Consider the following 24,829-nt stretch of genomic DNA (forward strand, 5'->3'; position numbering starts at 1 on the left):
AGATGAGCACAAACAAGCTCTCAACTCCAAACCAAGCTTCAATTCCACTTCAACAAGCACCAATATGTTCCAATAGCTCCCAAACTCACAATAATCAAGCTATATACATATAATTCACCCCAAATCAACCTAGGGTTCAACATAAACAAAAAATCACAAGAATTTAATGTCTCTTACCTTTTCCAACAGATTTGATAGCACAAATCCAAAGTTAAGCAAGGATTAGAGCAACCCTAAACATCCAAAATCACAAAAACTCATTTAACCCAAAGCCCTAAATCCCCGAAATTTTGAAGAGAATAACTGAGATGATTTCGTGGTTACCTTACCACTTTCTTGGATGTGTTTTGTAGATCTCTTCACAAGGAACGCGTAACCGCTGACGGCACGCAAATCGGAGCACCGTAGCTCGAGATATCGCGAAGAGAAGAGAGGTATGAATAGTGTTCTCTTCTTCCTCTCATTCCTTCTCTCAAATCTGAATTGTGTGTGTGTTTTATGAGGTGAGGGTTCATTAATGAACCCTTATATATGTTGGACATGGGCCCAACTTAGGCTCGGTCCAACCCGTTATCGTTTTTAGCCTGTTTGACCCATCTTCGGGCCAAACCTTTAAAATTAACGCCCTGTTTCCGACTTCTAATATTTTTCTAAGGTTTTTGACTGTTTTCACTTTTTCTCGTACGGTACCAGGCAAACTTGAATCGGTTCAACCGGTTCAACTGCCGATTCGCGATTTGATGAGTCGAATTCACACCCCATTCAAAATTGGTGAATTAATCCTTTTGGCAAGCGCACCAAAATTATCGTCAATTAATAACCCATAGTGGAGTGGGATCGTATCCACAGAGATTGGCAAATTCGAGCAGTTTTAATCGATTGATGAATTAGTTAAGCGGATCAATAGGATTATAGAGTGCAGAATTGTAAATGACATAAATGTAAATGACTAGAATATAGAGAAAAGCAATAAAGTGCAGAAATATAAATGGCAGAACGTAAAGTCCAGAATCATAAATGACTTGAATGTAAATGGGAATGGGGAATTGCAGAATGTAAAATTAAGCTATAAAGAAATGGATAGATAAGAATGCGGAAATTCATTGAGATTGGGAGATGTTGTCTCTTTGGATCAAATCTAGCTTATATCCTCTTCAATCATGCAACTCATTAACCTCTTGGCAATCATGATTGATTGAGCCCCAATCCCTTGGTGACTCAATCTCTCAGATCTTGATCAACAGTCAATTCCTTGGTCTAATTGCTCATGAAGAGAGATATGCTTGGTCCCTGATTATACAACACACCATCATAGGTCCATGTAGAGGGAGGATTATATGTCACATATCCAAACACTAAAACCCAAATTCTACTCTAGTGTGAGAAGGGATTTCAAGCATGGTTTCATGTTTCCTTTCCCAAGGTTCCCATGAAACCCAATTGTATTCAATCTCTTTCCCAAGATAATTGAACACTAAGCATTAAGAACGAAATTCCTTCTAGCTAATCAAAGAGAAGATGAAGAGAAGAAGGATTTCACTATCATTCATCCATCAAGTACAACAGAGCTCCCTCTCTCAATGAAAGGGAAGTTAGCTACTCATAGCTCAAAAGGTACTCTAAAGTGAAGTGTAAAAGTGGATCTAAAACTGACTGCTTAACCCCCTTCTTCCGTACTCCTTGGAAGTATTTATACTACTCCTTGTAAAATAAAAAAATTACAAAAGTGAAAAAGGAAAATTACATTTTGGAGGGAAAAGAAAACAATCAATAAGCATGACTTCTCAGCTGGCGTGTGGCTGGCGTGCCTTGGGTGTGTCACGTGCTCTTCATTTCCAGCTTGGCGTGTCACGCCTAATCCTTCAAGTGGCACGCTGGTTCCTCTTTCAACCTTGGCGTGCCACGCCTTCGAGCTCAAGTGGCACGCCATAGTGGATTTCTTGTGTTGGCGTGCCACGCCTTCAAACTCAAGTGGCACGCCCCTTGCCTCTCTCACTTCTCTTTGCCTCTGGAAACCTGTACTGGCGTGCCACGCCCAAGGTCTGGCGTGCCACGCCCTTGCTTTATGCTTGGCTAGGCTTCTCTGGAAAGTTGAACTAGCGTGGCACGCCCAGGGTCTGGCGTGCCACGCCCCTCTTGTGAGTGAATGGTTGCTTTGTTTGGCGTGCCACGCCACGAACTCAAGTGGCATGCCCCAATGCTTCTCTTCTGAATGACAATGGTGTGCCACGCCTGGCTACTCAAGTGGCACGCCTAAGTGAAGAATGGTGAATGGCGTGCCACGCCTTCGATACCAAGTGGCACGCCCCATGTAATTGGCCTCCTTCATCCTCTCTGGAAACTTATACCAGCGTGCCACGCCTAAAGGCTGGCATGCCACACCCATGATCTTGTCTTGGTTCCAGTAGTTGGCGTGCCACGCCTCAGCCTTCAAGTGGCACGCCATAGTGAAATGCTAAGGTTGGCGTGCCACGCCTTCGATACCAAGTGGCACGCCCAGTCCTTGCTTTTGGTCCTTTGTACATTGGCGTGCCATGCCTGGTTGCTCAAGTGGCACGCCCAGTCTTCAATTGCCTTCAGCCCCTTCTCTGGATTGTTGTACCAGCATGCCATGCCATGCTGCTCAAGTGGCACGTCCATGGTTTTGTGAACTCTTCAAGCTTGGCATGCCACGCCTGGGTTCTCAAGTGGCACACCCAAGTGACATCTTGGGACTGGCGTGCCACGCCTTCGACTCCAAGTGGCACACCGTAGTGAAGGTTCTTCTTGGGATGGAGAGTTGGCGTGCCACGCCCCTTTGCTCAAGTGGCATGCCCATAGTGGTTGATAAGTCAGGCATGCCACGCCCCTTTTGTGTTCTCCATTCTAGCTCTCTGGAATTTTGTGCCAGCGTGCCACGCCCAGTCTCTGGCGTGCCACGCCCATATGCATGCTTTGAATCTCTTTTCTAGACTTTAGTACTGGCGTGCCATGCCCAGCTCCTGGTGTGCCACGCTAGTGCATTTTTGTGGCGTTTGCTTCAAGTGTCACGCCAGTTTCACACGCCCAGCTTCTTGTTTGTCTTCTACCCCATTTTTGATGCTTTTCTCACCTGAAATTCAGCACAACTCATCTCAAAGTAGTGTACCATAATATTCATCAAATAATGCATGAATTGTACTGATCAAATGAGATTTATGCTCTTTTATGGTCTTCTTTATGCAAGAAAGAAGGGTAGATGATGCAAGTCATCACAACACCAAACTTAAGTTTTGCTTGTCCCAAGCAAATCAATGTTAGTAAACCTTTATAACTTGAGGCCTTGGCTTTGAGTGATTGCAATACAACTAAGAGTAAGGCTAAGTGTTCGACACATGCATGAATGTTATAATGTCATGAAAAACTCTTAGATCCTTAAGGGTTCTTTCAGGTATAGGCTTTAGGGGTCCTTTCTATTGGTTGTCACCTTAAGGTAGTAAGGGTTGCTTTGCTTTCTTGACCACGACTCTAAGTGTTTTATCTCAAGACAACCCTTTAATTAAGCTTTCAATTAGCACTCCCAAACCAATTGGTTTTAGGGTACTAGGTGTTGAAACACCCTTAAGAATTTACTTGCCCAGGTCTTTTCTTGACACATCTTCACCACAAGCATCTACTAAGATTTTTTTTATTCTTTTTGAGCTTTTTAATGTTTCTTTTTCTATCCCAGTAGTTGATGCTCAGAGCCTTGGGTCTTTATTACCTACTACCTCTTGGTTCTATGGATATTCAAGGAACACCGCTTAACCTTCCCCTAGTTATACCTTCTAGGACTAGTTGCTTTTCCATGACTCATTTTCTTTTTTAGTTCATTCAAGGTCTTACACTTGGTCACTTATATCTTAGTTTGTTTCATAATCCATCTTGGCCTTGGTCTTTCTCATTGTTTTTGCACAACTCACAGTGACTCTTATGGAGACAAACTCTACTTTTTCTTTTTGTTGGAATAAAGACTTGAAATACATGGCATTTTCTTTCTTGAAAAGAAGAACTCATAAAGACTTCAAACAGGAATTAAAAACTACGCATAAAACATCAACTACCCTAGCATGATTATTTATTCAAAAAGTAAATAAAGCAAAAACTTAAACAAGAATTCAGAAATCGGAAAGTGTCAACCATGGGACTCAACAACCTTGAGCAGCTTCATCTTTAGTTCATTGGCCCCTTCCCTTTGTCCTTCTTCTTGGAGGGGGAAGAACTACCTTCATCTGGTTTGGAGGAGCCTTCTTGTGCTTTGGCATCCTTGGGTTTCCAAAATCCTACCCTCCTCATGTAATTCCTTTCATCCTACTTATGTTTAGCTAGGATTTCTTCTTGTCTTGCACTTAGTTCTTCCATTCCTTGCATGAAGGTTGGGTATCCTGGGTTCAGAGCGGCCACGACGTTACACAAGTAATTTAGCTTCGCTTGTGTGTTAATGCCATATTGCCTCCTGGATATGGTTCTAGCATCATAGGGATGTCTGAATTTAGCCAGGTTCCTCTGTTGCCATTTACCTTGCTCTACTAGTTTGTTCAGTACACTTCGCACCTCTCTCCAGTCAAATTGTTCTTGCTGCTCCTTCCTCATATGCTCCCAATTCCCTTGGAGTTGTTGGATGTTGTAGTTGACTTGGCTCTATTGTTGTTGTTGAGTTTTCTTGAGTTGATTGACATCTTCCTTCAAGTGGTGTAGATCTCCCTTCATTTGGTGTACATCTCCTTGCAGTTGCTCCCAGTTGAATCCCTCTGGAAATTGCTAATATTGATATTGTGGTGGTGGTTGAAGTGCCAGGAATTGAGGTTGATCTTCTGCCTCCTCTTCTTCTTGTTGTTGTTGTTGTTCATGGGCCTGAGCTCTTCGTTCTCTGGCCCTGTAGAGTGGGTGCACAGCTACCACCTTGGCCATCTTTTTAGAAGTTATGAACTTGTCTTGCTTCACAAGCACTTCATCAATAATCTTTTCAACTCCAGCCTCATCACATAGCCTCTGTATAATGCTGTGGAATGCCAACCTTGTGTTGTCACTGGTGCTCTTCAGCACTTTGTTGATGTTGTTGGAAATCATCTCCCCCACGTTGATGTTCTCTCCTTTCATGATGCTGTAGATGAGTACAGCTCTCTCCTTGGTCACCTCTGAAGTGTTGGATGTGGGGATTAGGGACCTCCTCACAAATTCTAACCACCCTCTAGCTTGGGGGCTCAAATCTCTTCTCCTCAATTGATTAGGTACCCCCATCCTTGTCATTGATCCAATGCACATGTATCACACAAATCTCATTTAGGATCTCATCAAACCCAGGGTCTTGCTGCTTCATTCTTTCTTCATAGCTCCGAGTGGAGCTTGTCCTCTTCACCATTAGCATCCTTTCTATGCTAGAGGGACTGTAGTCAATGGACTTCCCCCTTACAAAGCTAATGTAGCCATAGTGTTGCCCTGGTTGAGGCACTGCGTTGGCATAGAATTCCCTCACCAAACTCTCTACCATTTTTCTTGGTGGGTTGTATAGAAGTGACCAACCTCCATTGTTGATCTCAATGTTGATTTCAATGTGCTCGTTCCTCCCTAATTGGAACCCAACTTCTGGAATGATCTCCCTCTCACTCACCCAACCATAGAATTGGTTTTGGTTGAATGCGGAGAGGAACTTGTAGTCATTGAAGGAGCTTGAGGACCCAGAGGTTAGTTCCTTGACTTTTCTTTTCTTTGAGGTTGAGCTTTTTGGTGGTGCCATGAGTTTGAGAGAGTGTGTTTGAAAGTGAAATGGAGTTGCAAGAAAGAACAAGCAAAATAAGGTTTTGCTCCAACACCAAACTTAGGACTTGATTGTCCCAATCAAGAAAAAAAGAAAGAAAGTAGGGAAAGAGACGGTAAAGGATGAAAAGAGAAAGGAAGGGGTTGTATGCTCTTCGTGTGTGATTGGGGTTGTTGAAGTGGGATATGAGATGGTGAGGTGAGGCTTTTATAATGGGTGAATATGGTCAAAAGGGTGGGAAATAAAAAAAATAAATGTTTTCCCACTTGGGGAGTGGCGCCTAGCGTGGGAAGAGGCGCCAACTCTTTTCTCACTGTGTCTTCTGCGTGTGTTGAGTTCCAAAGTGTAAGTACACTTTGACTTCCATGCTTTGTGAGTTGTTTACCATGTGGGCCCCATCTTCTCTCCTGAAATGAAACTGAACCCATTAGTAATGACAAAAGAACCTTTCCACATTCTTTCTCATCAAAAGTGAATTGGATTGCAATTGATGGGTGTCCCTTGGGACACCAAACTTAATTCTTTGGTATCTCAATAAATTGGTTTTATCATTGTGTATTTAATGTGTTCATAGGAGTGGAAGAACATCAATCTTTTCATTTCATTTTGATTCCAATTCCTCTGAACTCATTAAACCACATTCATGTTTTTACCCAAAGCATTAAGTGCTTTCAAATTGGGTGACTTGGGCTGCTAGATTATTCTTGGTGGTGGCCACACCAAACTTAATCCTTGGGCTTACTCTTCAAATCAATATATAAATTGTCTGTAAGTCTAGATTAAATGGGTGAGAGGCCACACCAAACTTAGCATTTTAGCTAGTCTTCAGCCCATTCACTCATTATGATCAATGCCTTCATCAAGTTGCAATTCCGGAATAGAAAAAATGTAAAGAAAATCTAGCTACCAAAGCTAAAATCAGCATTCTAATCTGCAATTGTAAACTACCTAATATGGCAATGTAAGATAAAGGAGAGACTGAAAAGTAAACTACCTAATGCAACAAATTTTTAAACTACTTCTAAGAAAAGTAACGAAATCAAAAAGGATAAAGTGTTGGGGTGCCTTCCAACTAGCGCTTCTTTATTGTCATTAGCTTGACATTTCTTCATTTTTAGCTGAGCTTGTAGCTCTCTCCTTGCTCCTCTAAGGAGCCTCCCAAGTAGTGTTTGAGTCTATGGACATTGACAGTAAAAGTTCTTTGAGTCTTGTCCTCCATGAGCTCCACATGACCATAGGAAAACACCTTGAGTATGGTGAAAGGTCCTGACCATCTAGACTTCAGTTTTCCAGGGAAAAACTTGAGTCTTAAGTTGTAGAGTAACACTTTCTGTCCTTCAGTGAACTCCCTTCTTGCTATCTTTTGGTCATGCCACCTTTTTGTGTTCTCTTTGTAGATTTTTGCATTCTCATATGCTTGATTCCTAAACTCCTCCAGCTCATTGAGTTGCATTAATCTCTTTTCTCCAGCAGCTTGCTCATCATAGTTTAACATCTTTAGAGCCCAAAAGGCTCTATGTTCAAGTTCAACTGGCAAGTGACAAGCCTTGCCATACACCAGTTGGTATGGAGACATCCCGATGGGAGTCTTATAGGCTGTCCTGTAGGCCCATAGTGCATCATCCAGCTTCTTAGACCAATCTTTTCTTGAGCTTCCAATAGTCTTTTCAAGGATTCTTTTTAGCTCTCTGTTGGAAATTTTAGCTTGCCCGTTGGTTTGTGGGTGGTATGGAGTTGCCACATTGTGCTTCACTCCATATTTGAGAAGAAGTGCCTCGAGTTGTTTGTTGCAGAAGTGTGTCCCTCCATCACTAATGAGAGCTCTGGGGACTCCAAATCTACTGAAAATGTTCCTTCTCAAGAAGCTTATCACAACCTTGTTGTCATTTGTTGTAGTGGCTATGGCATCTACCCATCTTGAGACATAACAGCCACCAATATGTAGCTATTTGAGTAGGAGGTTGGGAAGGGTCCCATGAAATCGATCCCCCATACATCAAACAGCTCTAACTCTAGTATGAATTGTTGTGGCATCTCATTTCTCTTGGTTTGATTACCAGCTCTTTGGCATTCATCACATCTTGACACCATTTCCTTGGCATCCTTATGCATTGTTGGCCAGTAAAATCCAGATTGAAGCACCTTTGCTGCTGTCCTTTCTCCACTAAAGTGACCTCCATATGCAGATCCATGGCACTGCCATAGTATTTCCTGCCCTTCTTCATGGGGTATACACCTTCTTAGGATTCCATCAGCACACTTTTTGAACAAATAAGGATCATCCCAGATGTAGTGTTTGGCGTGCTTGATTAGCTTCCTCCTCATGTGCCTATTGATGTTAGTTGGTAGCTCCCCAATAGCCTTGAAGTTGGCTATGTCTGCAAACCAAGGGGAGACTCGAATCATCATTAATTGTTCATTAGGAAAGATTTCATTGACTGCTACCTGCTGCATCTTTTCTTCTTGTGGGATCCTTGAGAGGTGGTCAGCTACCTTGTTCTCTACTCCGCTCCTATCTTTAATCTCAATATCAAATTCCTGGAGCAACAAGATCCACCTTATTAGTCTGGGCTTAGATTCTTGTTTGGTAAGCAAGTATTTGAGTGCTGCATGATCAGTGAACACAATTACTTTGAGCCAATAAGATATGATCTAAACTTGTCAAAAGCAAAAACTATGGCTAAAAGTTCTTTCTCCGTGGTGGTATAGTTCCTTTGATTCTCATTGAGAACCTTGCTAGCATAGTAAACAACATGTACTAGCTTGTCTTTCCACTGTCCTAGAACAGCACCAATAGCAAAATCAGATGCATCACACATTAGTTCAAAGGGAAGATCCCAGCTTGGTGGTGCTATAATAGGTGCAGAGGAGAGTTTCTTCTTAAGTTTATCAAAGGCTATCATGCACTCTCTATCAGAAACAAAGGGAGTATTTGAGACAAGTAGGTTACTAAGGCGTTCTGCAATTTTTGAAAAATCCTTGATAAATCTCTTATAGAACCCAGCGTGTCCCAAAAAGCTTCTGATTGCTTTGACATTGCAAGGTGGAGGTAATTTTTCAATTACTTCCACTTTTGCCTTGTCCACTTCTATACCATCTTTTGAAATCTTGTGACCAAGAACCACCCCTTCAGTCACCATAAAATGGCACTTCTCCCAGTTTAAAACTAGGTTGGTTTCTTGACACCTTTTTAGCACAAGAGCAAGATGGTATAGGCAATCAGAATACGAGTTCCCAAATACAGAGAAGTCATCCATGAATACTTCTATGAACTTCTCAATCATGTTTGAGAAAATGGAGAGCATGCACCTTTGGAATGTTGCAGGTGCATTGCACAATCCAAAGGGCATTCTCCTATAGGCAAAAACACCATATGGACAAGTAAATGAAGTTTTTTCCTGGTCCTGGGGGTCTACAACAATTTGGTTGTAGCCCGAATACCCATCTAGGAAGCAATAATACTCATGTCCTGCCAATCTTTCAAACATCTGGTCCATGAAAGGTAAGGAAAAGTGGTCCTTCCGGGTGGCTTCATTAAGTTTCCGGTAGTCAATGCACATACGCCATCCGATTACTGTCCTTGTGGGTATTAATTCATTCTTCTCATTTGCCACAATAGTGATCCCTCCCTTCTTAGGGACTACTTGTATCGGGCTTACCCAAGGACTGTCTGATATAGGGTATATCACCCCTGCTTGCCATAGTTTCAACACTTCTTTCTGAACCACTTCATTCATAGTTGGGTTCAGCCTCCTTTGTTGTTGTCTTGAAGGTTTGGCATCTTCTTCAAGCAAGATCTTATGCATACACATTGAAGGACTGATCCCTTTTAAATCTGCAAGTGTCCAGCCTATGGCATCCTTGTGTTGTCTCAGCACTTGGATGAGCTCCTCTTCTTGTTCCTTACTCAGACTTGAATTTATTATCACTGGTTGCGTGTTGTTAGCATCCAGATATGCATACTTTAAGCTGGGTGGTAGTGCTTTCAGTTCTAGTTTTGGTGGCTTTGCATCTCTGTTGCTTGTAATGGTTGGCATGATTGAGTTTCTCATGGTTGCTTGTGGTGATTCTCCATCTGGTGCTTGTTCCAGCTCAATGGTTTTTCCACATTATTCTTCTTCCAAGACTTCTTAAACTATTTGTTCCATGGTGTCTACCAGCATGCATTCTCCTATGGATTCCTTGGGGTAACTCATTTCTTTGAAGACATTGAAGACTATTTTCTCTTTATGCAACCTCAAGACTAGTTCCCCTTTTTGCACATCGATGATGGCTCCAGCAGTAGCTAGGAATGGTCTTCCTAGGATAATCGAGATGTTGACCTCTTTTTCCATGTCCAGCACAATGAAATCAGCAGGAAAGATGACTCTCCTACTTTCACTAGCAAGTCTTCCACCACTCCGATCCATGTGGAAACTTAAATGTTCTGTCAACCAATTGGAGTGCCATTCTTGTTGGCTTGGCTTCCTCAATCTTTATCCTTCTCATCATGGTCATGGACATAAGATTTATGCTAGCTCCCAAATCACACAAAGCCTTCTCAATGGTGATGTCTCCTATGATGCAGGGAATTTGGAAACTCCCGGGGTCCTTCAGCTTTTGAGGCAGCTTCTTCTGTATGATGGCGCTGCATTCTTCAGTCAATATTATGGTTTCTTTTGCTTCCCAGTTCCTCTTTTTGGTTATAAGCTCCTTCAAAAATTTAGCATAGAGTGGCATTTGTTCTAATGCCTCAGCAATTGGTATGTTGATTTGGATCCTCTTGAAGATCTCTAGGAACTTAGAAAACTGGCCATCCTTCCCATCGTTTCCCAGTCTTTGTGGGTATGGTGCCTTTGGCACATAAGGCTTCAAGACTGGTTTTGGTGGAGGTGGGGCAGGGATTTCTTCTTCATCCTTGTTCCCATGCTTTGCTGCAACTTCTTCATGCTTGTCTTTGCTTGGGATTCCTTCTTCTACAACCTTCCCACTTCTTAGAATAATGGCTTTGCATTCCCCTTTTGGGTTGGCCATAGTATCACTAGGAAATGTGTGTGTGGGAAGTGGGAGTTGCTTGGATAAAATCTACACTTGTGCTTCCAACTTTGAGATTGTTGCGCCTTAATTTTTCTGATTTGACCTGTACTCCTCTTGATTAGCATCTATCCTTCTGTCAGTTTGTGCTTATCTGTCCATGAGGGTGGAGACTGCTCCTGTAATTTGTGCTATTGCAGCTTCCATCTTCTCAAAGTTGCTCTTGATTTCGCATGGTTGCATAGTTGAGGATGGTGCATCTTGGTTGAGGTTATTGTGTGTGGGCTGGTTACTATGGTATGATGTGTTTTGTGAGTTATGGTAGGGTCTATGGTTCCCTGTTTGATGGTTGGGGTTGTGGTTGAAATGCTGATTTGATGAATAAGGCTTGTTGTGGTCCTAGTTGTGGTTTTGTTGATTTTCCCACCCAAAGTTTGGGTGATTCTTCCAACCTAGGTTGTATGTCTTAGAGTGTGGGTCATATGGTGGTCTGGATGAATTGTTCACATAATTTACTTGTTCCCAGTCACCTTCAGATCCTGGTGCATTCCCTTATTGTTGGGGAGTTTGGTCCTGAATAACTGAGGCTTGGTTAGCCTCCATCCTTTTTGTTAGAGCTGCTATTTGAGCTGCAATTGCTTTGTTCTGAGCTAACAAAGCGTCTACAGTGTTGAGCTCTAGCACTCCCTTTTTCTGAGTCTTTTTTGAAGCATAAAAATACTCATTTTCAGCTACAGTTTCAATGACATCTATGGCCTCTTCAATGGTTTTCTTCTTGTTGAGTGAGCCTCCTGAAGAATGATCCACAGCCTTCTTTGCTTCATAGAATAGTCCCTCATAAAAGATGTGTAGTTGTACCCATTCATTGAACATTTCTGGTGGACATCTTCTTGTCAGATCTTTGAATCTCTCCCAGGCCTCATAGAGTATTTCTCCATCTTATTGTCTGAAAGTTGTACCTCAGCTCTCAGCCTAATGATTCTTTGTGGAGGGTAAAATCTTGCAAGAAATCTGTTCACGACCTCCTCCCATGTAGTTAGGCTATCCTTGGGGAATGATTCCAACCACTTTGCTGCCTTATCTGTGAGTGAGAAAGGGAACAAGAGTAGTTTGTAGATGTTGGGGTGTACCCCGTTGGACTTTACAGTATCACATATCCTCAAGAATGTGTTGAGATGTTGATTAGGGTCTTCTTGGGCACTTCTCCATATGAGCAATTATTTTGAACGAGTGTGATGAGCTGAGGTTTTAGCTCAAAATTGTGGGCATGAATTGTTGGCTTTAAGATGCTGGTGCCATAATTTCCTGGATTTGGGTTGATGTAGGAGCCTAAGACTCTCCTCTCTTGCCCATCATGATTTACTGGACCTTCTTTGGCATGGTTGTGAGCTTCTTCTTCATGATGATTCTCCATGTTCTCCTCCATGTTTGTTTCAAAATACTCTTCCTCTTCCTCAGCACCAACAACTATTTTCCCTCTTGCTTCCCTCCTTAATCTAAGGAAGGTCCTCTCAGGTTCAGAATCAAAGGAAGTTGAAGCTCCGCTTCTTCTACCTGTCATACAACCAGCAAGGCAAAATAAGAGAAGAAAGAAAGAAATTTGAATAAGAAAGTTACTCTTGTTAGAGTGAATGTTAGTGTGAGTGGTGCAATTAATCAAACAGTTAGAAGAGTGAAAATACGAATGATAAAAATAATCAAAGAAGAAAGAGATAGAACTCAAAGAAAAATAAAAAATACTAAAAAAAAGATAAAATAACAAGGAATTTAAATTGCTTAATCTAGCTCTCCAATTGATTTAATCACTGTCAAATTTAAGCCAATTCTCGGCAACGGCGCCATAAAACTTGATGAGTCGAATTCACACCCCATTCAAAATTGGTGAATTAGTCCTTTTGGCAAGTGCACCAAAATTATCGTCAAGTAATAACCCACAGTGGAGTGGGATCGTATCCACGGAGATTGGCAAATTCGAGCAGTTTTAATCGATTGATGAATTAGTCAAGCGGATCAATAGGATTGTAGAGTGCAGAATTGTAAATGACATAAAAATGACTAGAATATAGAGAAAAGCAATAAAGTGCAGAAATATAAATGGCAGAAAGTAAAGTGCAGAATCATAAATGACTTGAATGTAAATGAGAATAGGGAATTGCTGAATGTAAAATTAAGCTATAAAGAAATGGATAGATAAGAATGGGGAAATTCATTGAGATTGGGAGATGTTGTCTTTTTGGATCAAATCTAGCTTATATCCTCTTCAATCATGCAACTCATTGACCTCTTGACAATCATGATTGATTGAGCCCCAATCCCTTGGTGACTCAATCTCTCAGATCTTGATCAATAGCCAATTCCTTGGTCTAACTGCTCATGAAGAGAGATATGCTTGGTCCCTGATTATACCACACACCATCATAGGTCCAAGTAGAGGGAGGATTATATGTCACGTATCCAAACACCAAAACCCAGATTCTACTCTAGTGTGAAGGGATTTCAAGCATGGTTTCATGTTTCCTTTCCCAAGGTTCCCATGAAACCCAATTGCATTCAATCTCTTTCCCAAGATAATTGAACACTAAGCATTAAGAACGAAATTCCTTCTAGTAAATCAAAGAGAAGATGAAGAGAAGAAGGATTTCACTTTCATTCATCCATCAAGTACAACAGAGCTCCCTCTCTCAATGAGAGAAAAGTTAGCTACTCATAGCTCAAAAGTTACTCAAAAGTGAAGTGTAAAAGTGGATCTAAAAGTGACTGCTTAACCCCCTTCTTCAGTACTCCTTGGGGGTATTTATACTACTCCTAGTAAAATAAAAGAATTACAAAAGTGAAAAAGGAAAATTACATTTTGGAAAGAAAAGAAAACACTCAATAAGCATGACTTCTCAGCTGGCGTGTGGCTGGCGTGCCTCTGGCGTCTCACGTGCTCTTCATTTCCAGCTTGGCGTGCCACGCCTAATCCTTCAAGTGGCACGCTCGTCCCTCTTTCAACCTTGGCGTGCAACGCATTCGAGCTCAAGTGGCACGCCATAGTGGATTTCTTGTGTTGGCGTGCCACGCCTTTGAACTCAAGTGGCACGCCCCTTGCCTCTCTCACTTCTCTTTGCCTCTGGAAACTTGTACTGGCGTGCCACGCCATTGCTTTATGCTTGGCTAGGCTTCTCTGGAAAGTTGAACTAGCGTGGCACGCCCAGGGTCTGGCGTGCCATGCCCCTCTTGTGAGTGAGTGGTTGCTCTGTTTGGCGTGCCACGCCCCGAACTCAAGTGGCACGCCCTAATGCTTCTCTTCTGAATGACACTGGCGTGCCACGCCTGGCTACTCAAGTGGCATGCCTAAGTAAAGAATGGTGAATAGCGTGCCACGCCTTTGATACCAAGTGGCACACCCCATGTAATTGGCCTCCTTCATCCTCTCTGAAAACTTATACCAGCGTGCCACGCCCATGATCTTGTCTTGGTTCCAGTAGTTGGCGTGCCACGCCTCAGCCATCAAGTGGCACACCATAGTGAAATGCTAAGGTTGGCGTGCCACGCCTTCGATACCCAGTGGCACGCCCAGTCCTTGCTTTTGGTCCTTTGTGCATTAGCGTGCCACGCCTGGTTGCTCAAGTGGCACGCCCAGTCTTCAATTGCCTTCAGCCCCTTCTCTGGATTGTTGTACCAGCGTGCCATGCCATGCTGCTCAAGTGGCACGCCCATGGTTTTGTGAACTCTTCAAGCTTGGTGTGCCACGCCTGGGTTCTCAAGTGACACGCCCAAGTGACTTCTTGGGACTGGCGTACCACGCCTTCGACACCAAGTGGCACGCCATAGTGAAGGTTCTTCTTGGGATGGAGGGTTGGCATGCCACGCCCCTTTGCTCAAGTGGCATGCCCATAGTGTATGATGAGTCAGGCGTGCCACGCCCAGCTTGGCGTGCCACACCCCTTTTGTATTTTCCATTGTAGCTCTCTAGAATTTTGTACCAGCGTGCCACGCCCAGTCTCTGGCGTGCCACGCCCATATGCATGCTTCGAATCTCTTCTCTGGGCTTTAGTACTGGCGTGCCATGCCCAGCTCCTGGCGTGCCACGCCAGTGCGTTTTTGTGGCGTTTGCTTCAAGTGTCACGCCAGTTTCACACGCCCAGCTTCTTGTTTGTCTTCTACCCCATTTTTGATGCTTTTCTCACCTGAAATTCAGCACAACTCATCTCAAAGTAGTGTACCATAATATTCATCAAATAATGCATGAATTGTACTGATCAAATGAGATTTATGCTCTTTTATGGTCTTCTTTATGCAAGAAATAAGGGTAGATGATGCAAGTCATCACGGTTTTTTACAATTTTTCGCAGAAAATACATTTTCTGACTCGAAAAGACCTACTGAGTCCAAAAATCATATTTAAATCCTCAAATTCTCGCTCCAACTTTTCAGATTCTAATTCGGACAATATAACCACTTAATTAACTGGTTGATTAATTGCGGTTTTTACACTGTGCGTATGCACACATCGCTGTGCTCTTCTCCTTTATTTTCTTCATGTTTTCTCCCTTTGTACATGCTTCCTTCCACTTTTGCCTTGCCAAACTTGCCTCTAGGGCCTAAAATCACTCAATAAACATGTCATGGGATCAAATGGTATAAAAGTGGGATTAAAATCACTAATTTAAGCTCAAAAATGCATGTTTTCACATTTAGGCACAATCTAGAGAGAAAACACAAAAGCATGCTATTTTAGTGAATAAGTATGAGTTTATATGATGAAATCCATTCAAATCAAACTAGAATACATCGTCAAATATGGATTCATCAATTACCCCACACTTAAACAATAGCATGTCCTCATGCTAATCATAATCACAGGAGAAGAATAAAAGGGTAAGCAACTTATTCAATGCAACTACTTACATGCATGCAACTATGCTATATACTATCTATATATATCTATCTATCTATAGTCCCTATTGATTTGGTGGAAACAAACAATCAAATTTCCAAGCACGAGTATAGACATATAGGGCTAAGAAAAGAAGTCGCTCAATGCAATCAAAATCTAAAGAATTGATTCACTCATAAAAAAGAAGCAACTTGCAAGAATGCATGATAAGAAAGGTAGAGACATAGAATTGAGTAATTGATCCCTCACTAGGTGTGTATACACTCTCAATGCTTGGTGTTTAAGGTCAATTCACTCAAGTCTCCTCTAATAATATTTTCAAGGGATTGCTTTTCATCTAACAATCAACAAGTATTTGATGCATGTATACATGTATCATGAGGTCTTTAGAAGGTTGTAATGGGATTGGGGTAAGGGTAGGATGAGTATATGGCTAAGTGGACTAAAGAATTGAATCTTTGATTAGCTCAAGTACCCAACTCAACCTATATCAATCAACCCACAAAAATGCGTTCTAGCCACCCATTACTTCTTTTCACACACATTCATGCCTTAGTTTCTATTCAAAACACATATGCATTTCTTATTCTTTTTTTCTTTGGGATAACTTTTGTCCCATCTTATTATTATTTTTTTCATTTAATTTTTTTCTTTTGTTTTTTCTTTTCTATTTCTTTTTCTTTTTCTATGACAAATTCATATGGTTAAAGCAAATTAAAACATGAATGTGCACCCATTTTCTAAATTTTTCCATACTTACCCTAAACAAAATTTTTCTCTACCAATGCTTCCCAAAATTTCTCCCACACTTAAATGAAACAGAGACCTTAACCTAAGCTAATCAAAGATTCTATTCAAGGTAATTCATGGTTTTCCGCTTAGGGTTGTGATGTGCTAACAATTAGAACAAAGGGGATTAAAAAGCTCAAAAGGAGTTAACAAAGGTAGATACAAGGGTAAGTCCATTTGGGTGAGTAAGCTTAATTCAAAGATGGCCTCAATCATGCTAAATGCAATCACAACATCAAACATTAGAAATAAAGAATCAAGCAAAACCAAGATTACAATCATAGAAGGAGCATAGCACACAATAAACAAAAATTGTGGTTATAATGTGTAACCACTCATTAAAGCTCAAAGACTCACAAGGCATTTTATTCTACCACTCTTCTATGTTCCATAAAAAATCATCCAGGCAAGTTTAAAGGCAATTTTCCAAATCAATTCAATAGAATGCCTAAAAACAAAATTCTTGGAAATCTTCGTTGTTTTTCACCAAAATTATTTTCTATATGTATGTATGTTGTGATGGAGGCAATTTTCAAAATATTCCTAGTTCTCTTCCTAACCTTCAACAACCAAAAACTAACATGAATAATTAAGACAAAATTGACTAGGCACTATGCTATTCACAACATCCAATCACAACTTCTATCTATAAAATATATACCATGCAAAAGATGCAAAATGCAATAAATATAAACTATGAATAGTCTAAGCTATATGTACTAAAAGAAAATGTAATGCAACAATAAAAAAACACTCCAAATATCTACAAGAAACATAATAAAAGAAAACTAAAAAAAAATAAAAGTGCAAAGTGTTCGGAAAAAGAAAGTTTTACGCCCCAAAATGACGAATTCTCCCCTATACTTAAGCGTTGCACGGTCCTCTGTGCACGAACATGATCCGGGGAGAATGTCTCTAAGTTTCTCCACCTTCGGTTGGCGGTTGTGGAGACTTGGGTTGTGTGGAAACTGCCAAGTCCAATGCATTCTCGACATCTTCGTCCACGGTGTCCTCCTCCTCTCCTGGCTACTTGCCTCCACGCCTCATCCTTAAAAAGAATGAATAACGTATACTTAAGAGTCATAGGGCAAGTGGCACAAAAAGATAAAGGAGGGAGCAAATACATTGTATGCTTGGAGCAAAAACAAACAAGCATTTAATTGAGAAAGTTTGCATAGTGGTGTGGTATGATAAAAAGATGAGCCATATGTGTATTCCAATTATACGCGCGATTAGAATACACATAACGGCCAGTGAAAACGGCATCCACACAGTTGAAATTTAAGCATGAGTTCCTCAATTAAATGGCTAAGATGCAAGCAATGAGTGAGCATCAATTAAGTATAAGCAAACTTAGGCAACTACAAGAAGAGTGAATTAAATGTAGAAATTATTGAATATTGAAGTTGTGCAAGTGAAAAGGCAAAATTGATATAAAATAGCACAACAAACAATAACCAATTCAGTGATGAAGAGAAACAACTTATTCATCCTTAAGAATAAGGCAATAATCACATGGGAAGGTGCTTACTACAAAAAGTGACAAGTCTTGATAAGAATAAAGTTAAGTCAACTCAAACAAATGTAATGCATTAACAAAAAACAAGGACCTTGTGATGTGATTACATTGACTTAAAATCCATGGTGAACAAGCAACTCAATTCAATTCACTAAATTTCATGTGCACTTATAAAAGTTTCACCTAATATGCAACAAAATGTGAATGTTCAAATCCAATTAGGTGATAGGAATTGAAGGCAAGGTATAAGTGCATTGATGAATTCAATCAACAAGCAACCCAATCAACATCAAACAAACACTTGCAACTTATTTAATTGCTAAGATGAAAAATGAAATGCAAAGAAAACTAAGTAAAACAAGTAGAAAAACATGAAAAAAGAAAGGTAGGGAAGGGTGGAGGGGAAAAGAAGAAAAGAAGTAGAGAAAAGAGAAGAAGAGAAGTAAAGTGAGTGAAAACAGGGGCGTGCGTAAGCACAGTTACGTGTGCGTACGCACACTAGGAGGGAAAGGGAAGGTGTGCGAGCGCACACTCTATGCGAGCACTACGAACAGAGAGGGAAACAAGGTGTGTGCGTACGCACCAAGGTGTGCGTACGCACAAAACACTTTTTTTTAAGGGAAGGATCATGTGTGCGTGCGCACACAGGTTCGTGCGCACGCACAAGAGCAAAAAGGAAAGGGGTTCATGCAGACAGGGTGGGCGAGCGCTCCCACCAGAGGGAGTGTAAGGACGTGTGTGTATACTGTAACGTTCCGTCCAGCAAAATACCTTGCTTAAGTCAGGGTATTTCTACTAGAAAGAACATTACGTAACCTTTTCTAGTATTAACTACTTAATTATCAAGCCTTTGTATCGAGTTCGCGTTTCAGTTTTAGGAAAATGCCAGAAAATTGTTTTTTTTTTTTCATTAAAGTCATAATTCAAACATTCACAAATAATAATAATCACATAAATATTATTGATAATAATTCTTATACAAAAGAGACCAAATAAAACTCAAATACAATATACTAAACCTACCCCTCTATGTAAAATAAAATCTCAAAGGACAAGAGCGAGGGAATTCTATGAAAGCAATTAAAACCATAAAGAAAGCCTACAGATCGCTCGCAGCTTCAAATTGCGTCTTCAAACCTGTTGCTGAAAGGGTGGAAAATTTGGGGGTGAGAACCAAACCACATGTTCTCAGTAGAGGTCGAGAATGCCGTGAAAGTAAAGAATAAAGCGCAAATAGTTAACTGCATTCATAGACATCTAAAAGGAAACTAACTTTCTTTAAAAGCATTAGTTAATTACTCAATATCCTAAATTCATATTTTTCTTGTAAAACTTTTAAAAGTTCCCTAGACTTTATGAATGACCAACCTGTCCCAGTCATAGGTTCATTAAGTCTATGCTGAACCAGTTTGATTTTTCATACCTTACTAGACCATAACATAAAAGAAGTTACCTACGCTGTATAAATGATCATCCTGCTCCAAGCATAGGTTCATTAAGTCTATGCTGAACCAGTCAGATACTTTATACAAAACTAGACCTCAAACGTACCAGTCACGGCCTTAGGCCCAAACAACTCAATCAACACCCAATTCACCACAATCCAGCCAATCAGTTACAAACACAAGTAATGAGGTTCAAACACAATCAAGAGCAATTACATCAAGTATAGCAACTAGCAGTTAAACAGAATTATTCTCTTAGGCAAACCAATTACAATATACACACCCAAACAATGTCACATAGATGCATATGATGCATGCCTGTCCTACTAGCCATAAGCTCACGCGTCGGTTATGTTGCCAGACCCGACTCGGATAAGCGGGATTAGGCCACCATCCTTATCCGTAGGTTCTATAGACAAGCGGGAATTAAACCACCATCCTTGCCCGGAACACGCAAGCGGGATTAAACCACCGTCCTTGCCTCCACAGTAAGCGGGATTAAACCACCATCCTTACTGGGTACATAAAATAATATGCAAGCGGGATCACACCACCGTCCTTGCTGAACAATTTATCAATACGTGAGCGGGATAAAACCATCATCCTCACTGCAGGCGGGACAAAACCACCATCCCTGCATAATGGTTTACGCACTGAGCAAGCGGGACTAGACCCACGCCCCTACCAACAATCTCATAGATCAGATATTCTTTTCTTAAAAGAATCATTGGAGTTATTATTATTAAATAAGCCTTGAATATTTATTTTGATTAAGTCCTTATATTTTTTATAAAAATTTGGACATAATCTCCTTTAAAAATAGGACTTATCCACCCTTACGGATTCCTTCTTTCTCAACAGTTCATCAGCCTCTTTCAGCATTTGCCACAGCAATATATTCTCAAAAACATTTGATAATAGAAAATCTATTTCTTAAATTCCATATCCAAAATAATTACCAACACAACTTGGCAGCCTGATTTCCATTTTGTTTTGTAAAATATCAAATGAATTTGGAATTGTGCAAACTTTATATCCATGCGACCGTCTCGGATTAAGCTTTCTATTAAATCAAAAATCATAATTTTTTGCTGACTATAGCTTCGGGAATATAAGCAAAATCGTGACTGTTCTGCAGTGTTTTAAAACCAGAAGACAGCAGCACCATACAACATTTGAAATTTCATATAAAATCCATATTAAATCCAACTACCTTCAAAATTAATGTGGTTAAACATAACTCATCCAAATTTCTTTCTCAATTGGTTCCAGGGTCATACCATTTTTAATGAAGGAGTTACGTAGCTTGGAAGTTAGGTAATTTTCTGCAGAATTCTGTTTTACAAATCATTGAACACAACCTCTTCCAAGTCCCATAACTCACTTATTAAAACATAGAAAATCCTGAAATTTAAATCACATATACTAAACATACTTAATTTTCACCTCCAATTGGTTGCATCTCAATATCTATCCAGGATCAAAAGTTATAAACTCCCAAAGTTACTAATTTAAGGAAACAGAATCTGGCTTTTTCTGCATAATGCGTCATCCTTCAAAAATTCATATCTTTAAAACTACAAGTCCAATTGTTCTGAAATTTTACGGCATTAAAATAATAGGAATAAAGTTTTATTTAAAATTGGTTCTATTTCAAAATTCAAACTACAGAATTTCCAATAGAGGAATCAAGTTGCTGCTGCGTTAAACGTTCTGCAGAAAAACCAGTTTTGACATCCATGATTCAAAAATTCACCATAAATCATAAACTTATTGAAAAAGTCTCAAATTCGGCAGTCCAGTTCCCTATATCCCCAAGCTCAATCCGGACTTGGTCCCACGCAATTCCGATAATTACAGAAATAGTTATAGTTTTTCAAAGTTTCCGGCTTCCTTTAAAAATAATGCAGAAAATCAAGTTTTACATTTTAAATTTGAAAAATCATAACTAGTTCTATAGTTAATTCAAACTTCTCAAAATTGAGTCCCAACAACAACTTTTATTATACTTTACTCAGCCTTTGCTCTTATATCATTTCGATTATCGTTGAATAACGGATTCACTTCCAAAGTCACCTTTTAATTTCAAAAAGATCAGTTTTTCAGCAATCTATTTAGTATTCAAAATCCAACCCTTCAAAACCCCTCAAAACCAATTCCAAATCAACCACCAACCAAGTTCATTAACATTACAATATACCAAATAACAACTCAACGGCAACAAATCCAACATAACCCATTAAAATTCAGAAATTCTCAACAATTAGTCATCAAGCAATTCCCAATCCACATAATCAATCAATATCACTAATCAACAATTCCAAATAACAATCTCAACCATTCCAATCACAATTTCATCCACAATTCAATATTCACATAGTCAATCAATTACTCACAGATATTAAATCTATTTGCAGTTATTCAATAAACCTTGTAGGCATTCCTAAATTAAAATCATTTTAAACCCCCTACCTCGATGTCGCAATCGCATAGTTTAACGCAACAATCCCTGCTTAGTCTAAACTGGCAACTGCAACGGCGATTTCAACGCAACCGAGACGGCGGCAGCAGCATCAATAATTCTGGTTACGCTCGCAGCAACGGCAATTTCGGCAATTTCAGCATAACACCATAATACTAAAACAGAGATATTGGCTATCATAATTAAAATAAGAACATAATAGAGAAACAAAATACCAAATAGAACAAGAGCAAGAGCGTTACAGGGTTAGGAATAGAGGTTCAATGTCAAAACGAAGAGGATGATGCAGCTGCTTCTCTCCCCCGGTGACAAGTTCCAGCTGTAACGATTCCAACAACTATAGTGTACTCAAGAACATTAAAGATAGGGACAAGGTCATTCTAAAGCAACAAAAGATTCATAGACAGTGACTCCGGTAACTAGGAAACAACGAACTCACCCATATGAACAGCAGCAACCAAGGTCTCCGGCGACGGCGGCGGAAGAGGAATGACTCCTCCTCTGCTGCATCACTCTCAACGGCAGCGGCAGCAAACCCTGATGGCAACGGGAATAGGGAGTGACAATGATGAAGGCTCGACGAAGATAGCGAGGCACGATGGTGCAGGTCAGCATCTTCTCTTCGCGTCTCACCCTCAGCGAACAGCAACGGCGATACACGAACAAGGCAACGGGGCGTGGCTCGACGGCAGCTCCTTCCACTCCTCCGTGGGTCACGTTCGCCTCTCCCTTTCTTCTCTGCGACAGCAGCTCGGCAGCAGCGCCAAGCTCCATAACGTTGTTCCTCCCCCTCTCTTCTTCTCCCTCGTCCTCTGTCTCCCTTCCTGTTCTCCGTTTCCCCCATCTTCCCTCTTTCCCCTTCCTTTCTTTTCCCTTTCTGTTTTCCCCCCTCGAGCTCCCCTGTTTCCTTTCTTTCCCATTCTGCTTGTGCGTGTGTTTTGTGAATTTAGGGTAAAATTAGGTTTTTAATTAGGAATTTAAGGTTAAGGTATAATGTATATGAGTAATATAACAACCTTTATAAAATATTTGAGATAGAATAACAATTTAAGATTCAAATATAATACCATAAAAATTACTTCATAAAAATTACTTTCAAAACGCATAAGATTTTATTTATCAGCATATCAATGAGCTCAAACAATTATTTTTAATTTAAATTATAAAATAAGCATACTAATCAAATTTTTATAAAATATAGTTTAAACTCAATACTAATTATTCAAATTAAATGATATAACTTTTTATTATTTTTCTATCGCCGAAACTTTAATTTCAATTTACAAAATATCTAATTATAATATAATTACTTAAACTTTAAGTATTTATAAAAATCTATTTAATCATTCCTAATAAATTAATCTCTAAAACTCAAACTAATAAAATAAACCATAATTTATTCATAATAGAAATTACTTAAATTAAATTATATAATACTTCTATTTACTAAATTTTATTTCCAAAGCATATGAAATAACCAATTATAAAAATTACATAAGAATATTAATCAACTTAAACTCCAAATATTAATAAAACTAATTTAATTACTCTTAATTAATTAATTTATAAAATAAGATATCAAATTAATAAAATAAATCGTAACCTTTTCAAAATAAAAGTTACTTAAATTAAATTATACAATTCTTTCTTATTTTTCAATTACTAAAATTATACAAAATATTCTATTATAATAAGATTACTTAAAAATATTAATTGATTTCAAAATAAAACTATCTCCGAATCTATTTAATTATTTCTAACAAAATAATTTCTAAAATTATAAAGTTTAAACTTAATAAGATAAAATCATAATTTATTTATAATTAGATTTTCAAAAATGCGGGATGTTACATATACACATCTCTGTTCACCTGCACAAGGGTACGAATAAGAGGGCGCGTGCGTACGCACAGGCGCGTGCGCACGCACAAAGCGCAAAGCACAGGGGAATGCGCACGCACAAGGTGTGCTGGCGCTGCGAACATAAGGCATAAAGACTTGTGTGCGTACGCACAGGTGGGTGCGTATGCACAGAAGGTGAAATTTCATTGTTGTGTGCATGCGCACAGGGCTGTGCGCACGCATATGCCCTGTTTTTTCCAAAAATTTTTCTTTAAAATCTAAGGCACCAAGCCTTAGTTCAACCAAAATTCAACCCCAAAACATTCAAAACATCACAAAATCATGATCCATACTAAAATTAACCTACTAAACTCAAAACTAAACTAATCCTAAGCTAGCCAAGATAAACAAAGATGCAATTAAACTAAGACAATAAACAAAGAAAAAGGGTAAGAAAGATGTTACCATGGTATGGTGTCTCCCACCCAGCACTTTGGTTTAATAGTCCTTAAGTTGGACTCTTTGAGGAGACTCTTGCTAGGGTGGCTTGTATTTCCGCTCCTCCTTGAACCTCCATCCAAGCTTGCACTTTGTAGGTCCTCCAGGATCCCATATTCTAGGCATCCGCTCACCTTCTTCGTGATTTCCATGCTCCAAACCGGATGGACAAACTCTCAAATGACCCTTGTAGCAGCTCAACATTCTTCAGAAATTACCCAATTGTGCTTCACATCCCACCTGAACTCCAATTCTTGAATTGATTTTCTTGAAGAGCTTTGGACTCATTTGGCAACCAACACCCCTTCCTCCACCATGTACCAACCCAAAAAGGACCTTGAGTTGGTAATCCGTTTCCAAGATAGCATATTGATGGGGGCCAATGAAGTTCAATGGTGAAATTGCCACCTACTCAATGTGCTCTTGGAATGGAGTTACTTTCTCACCAACTTCCTCTTCCCCATCACTCAAATCATAACAAGGAGGTTGTGAGAAGTCTACATCCATGTCTCTCTCAAACTCAATGGGAAGAGGCTCATTGACATTATTAAGGGGATTGACCAATGAGGACAAAAAATCATCAATGATGGAATCCTCATCTTGA

The 24,829-nt window shown here is 39.9% G+C and overlaps 1 protein-coding gene across 1 annotated transcript; it reads right to left on the minus strand.

Annotated features, from left to right (window-relative positions):
- Positions 1-21,921: 21,921 nt before the first annotated feature.
- Positions 21,922-22,729, minus strand: LOC148561529 (uncharacterized). The gene is made up of 3 exons (XM_088489464.1): positions 22,325-22,729; positions 22,128-22,204; positions 21,922-21,985 (listed from the first exon to the last, which is right to left on the minus strand). Exons 1-3 carry the CDS (start codon positions 22,727-22,729, stop codon positions 21,922-21,924), a joined length of 546 nt encoding a protein of 181 aa, XP_088345590.1.
- Positions 22,730-24,829: the final 2,100 nt, after the last annotated feature.

Source organism: Arachis ipaensis, chromosome B6 (genome assembly GCF_059453495.1).
Source record: "Arachis ipaensis isolate K30076 ecotype BB chromosome B6, ASM5945349v1, whole genome shotgun sequence".
NCBI lineage: Eukaryota > Viridiplantae > Streptophyta > Magnoliopsida > Fabales > Fabaceae > Arachis > Arachis ipaensis.

Excerpts from the sequence above, each read along its gene's own strand:
- LOC148561529 (XM_088489464.1), bottom strand. The coding sequence starts at position 22,729 with ATGGGGGAAACGGAGAACAGGAAGGGAGACAGAGGACGAGGGAGAAGA. Across the intron at positions 22,205-22,324 it reads GGTTGCTGCTGTTCATATGG|CTGGAACTTGTCACCGGGGG; the intron begins GTGAGTTCGTTG and ends GAATCGTTACAG. Across the intron at positions 21,986-22,127 it reads GAACCTCTATTCCTAACCCT|AATTATTGATGCTGCTGCCG; the intron begins GTAACGCTCTTG and ends GAGCGTAACCAG.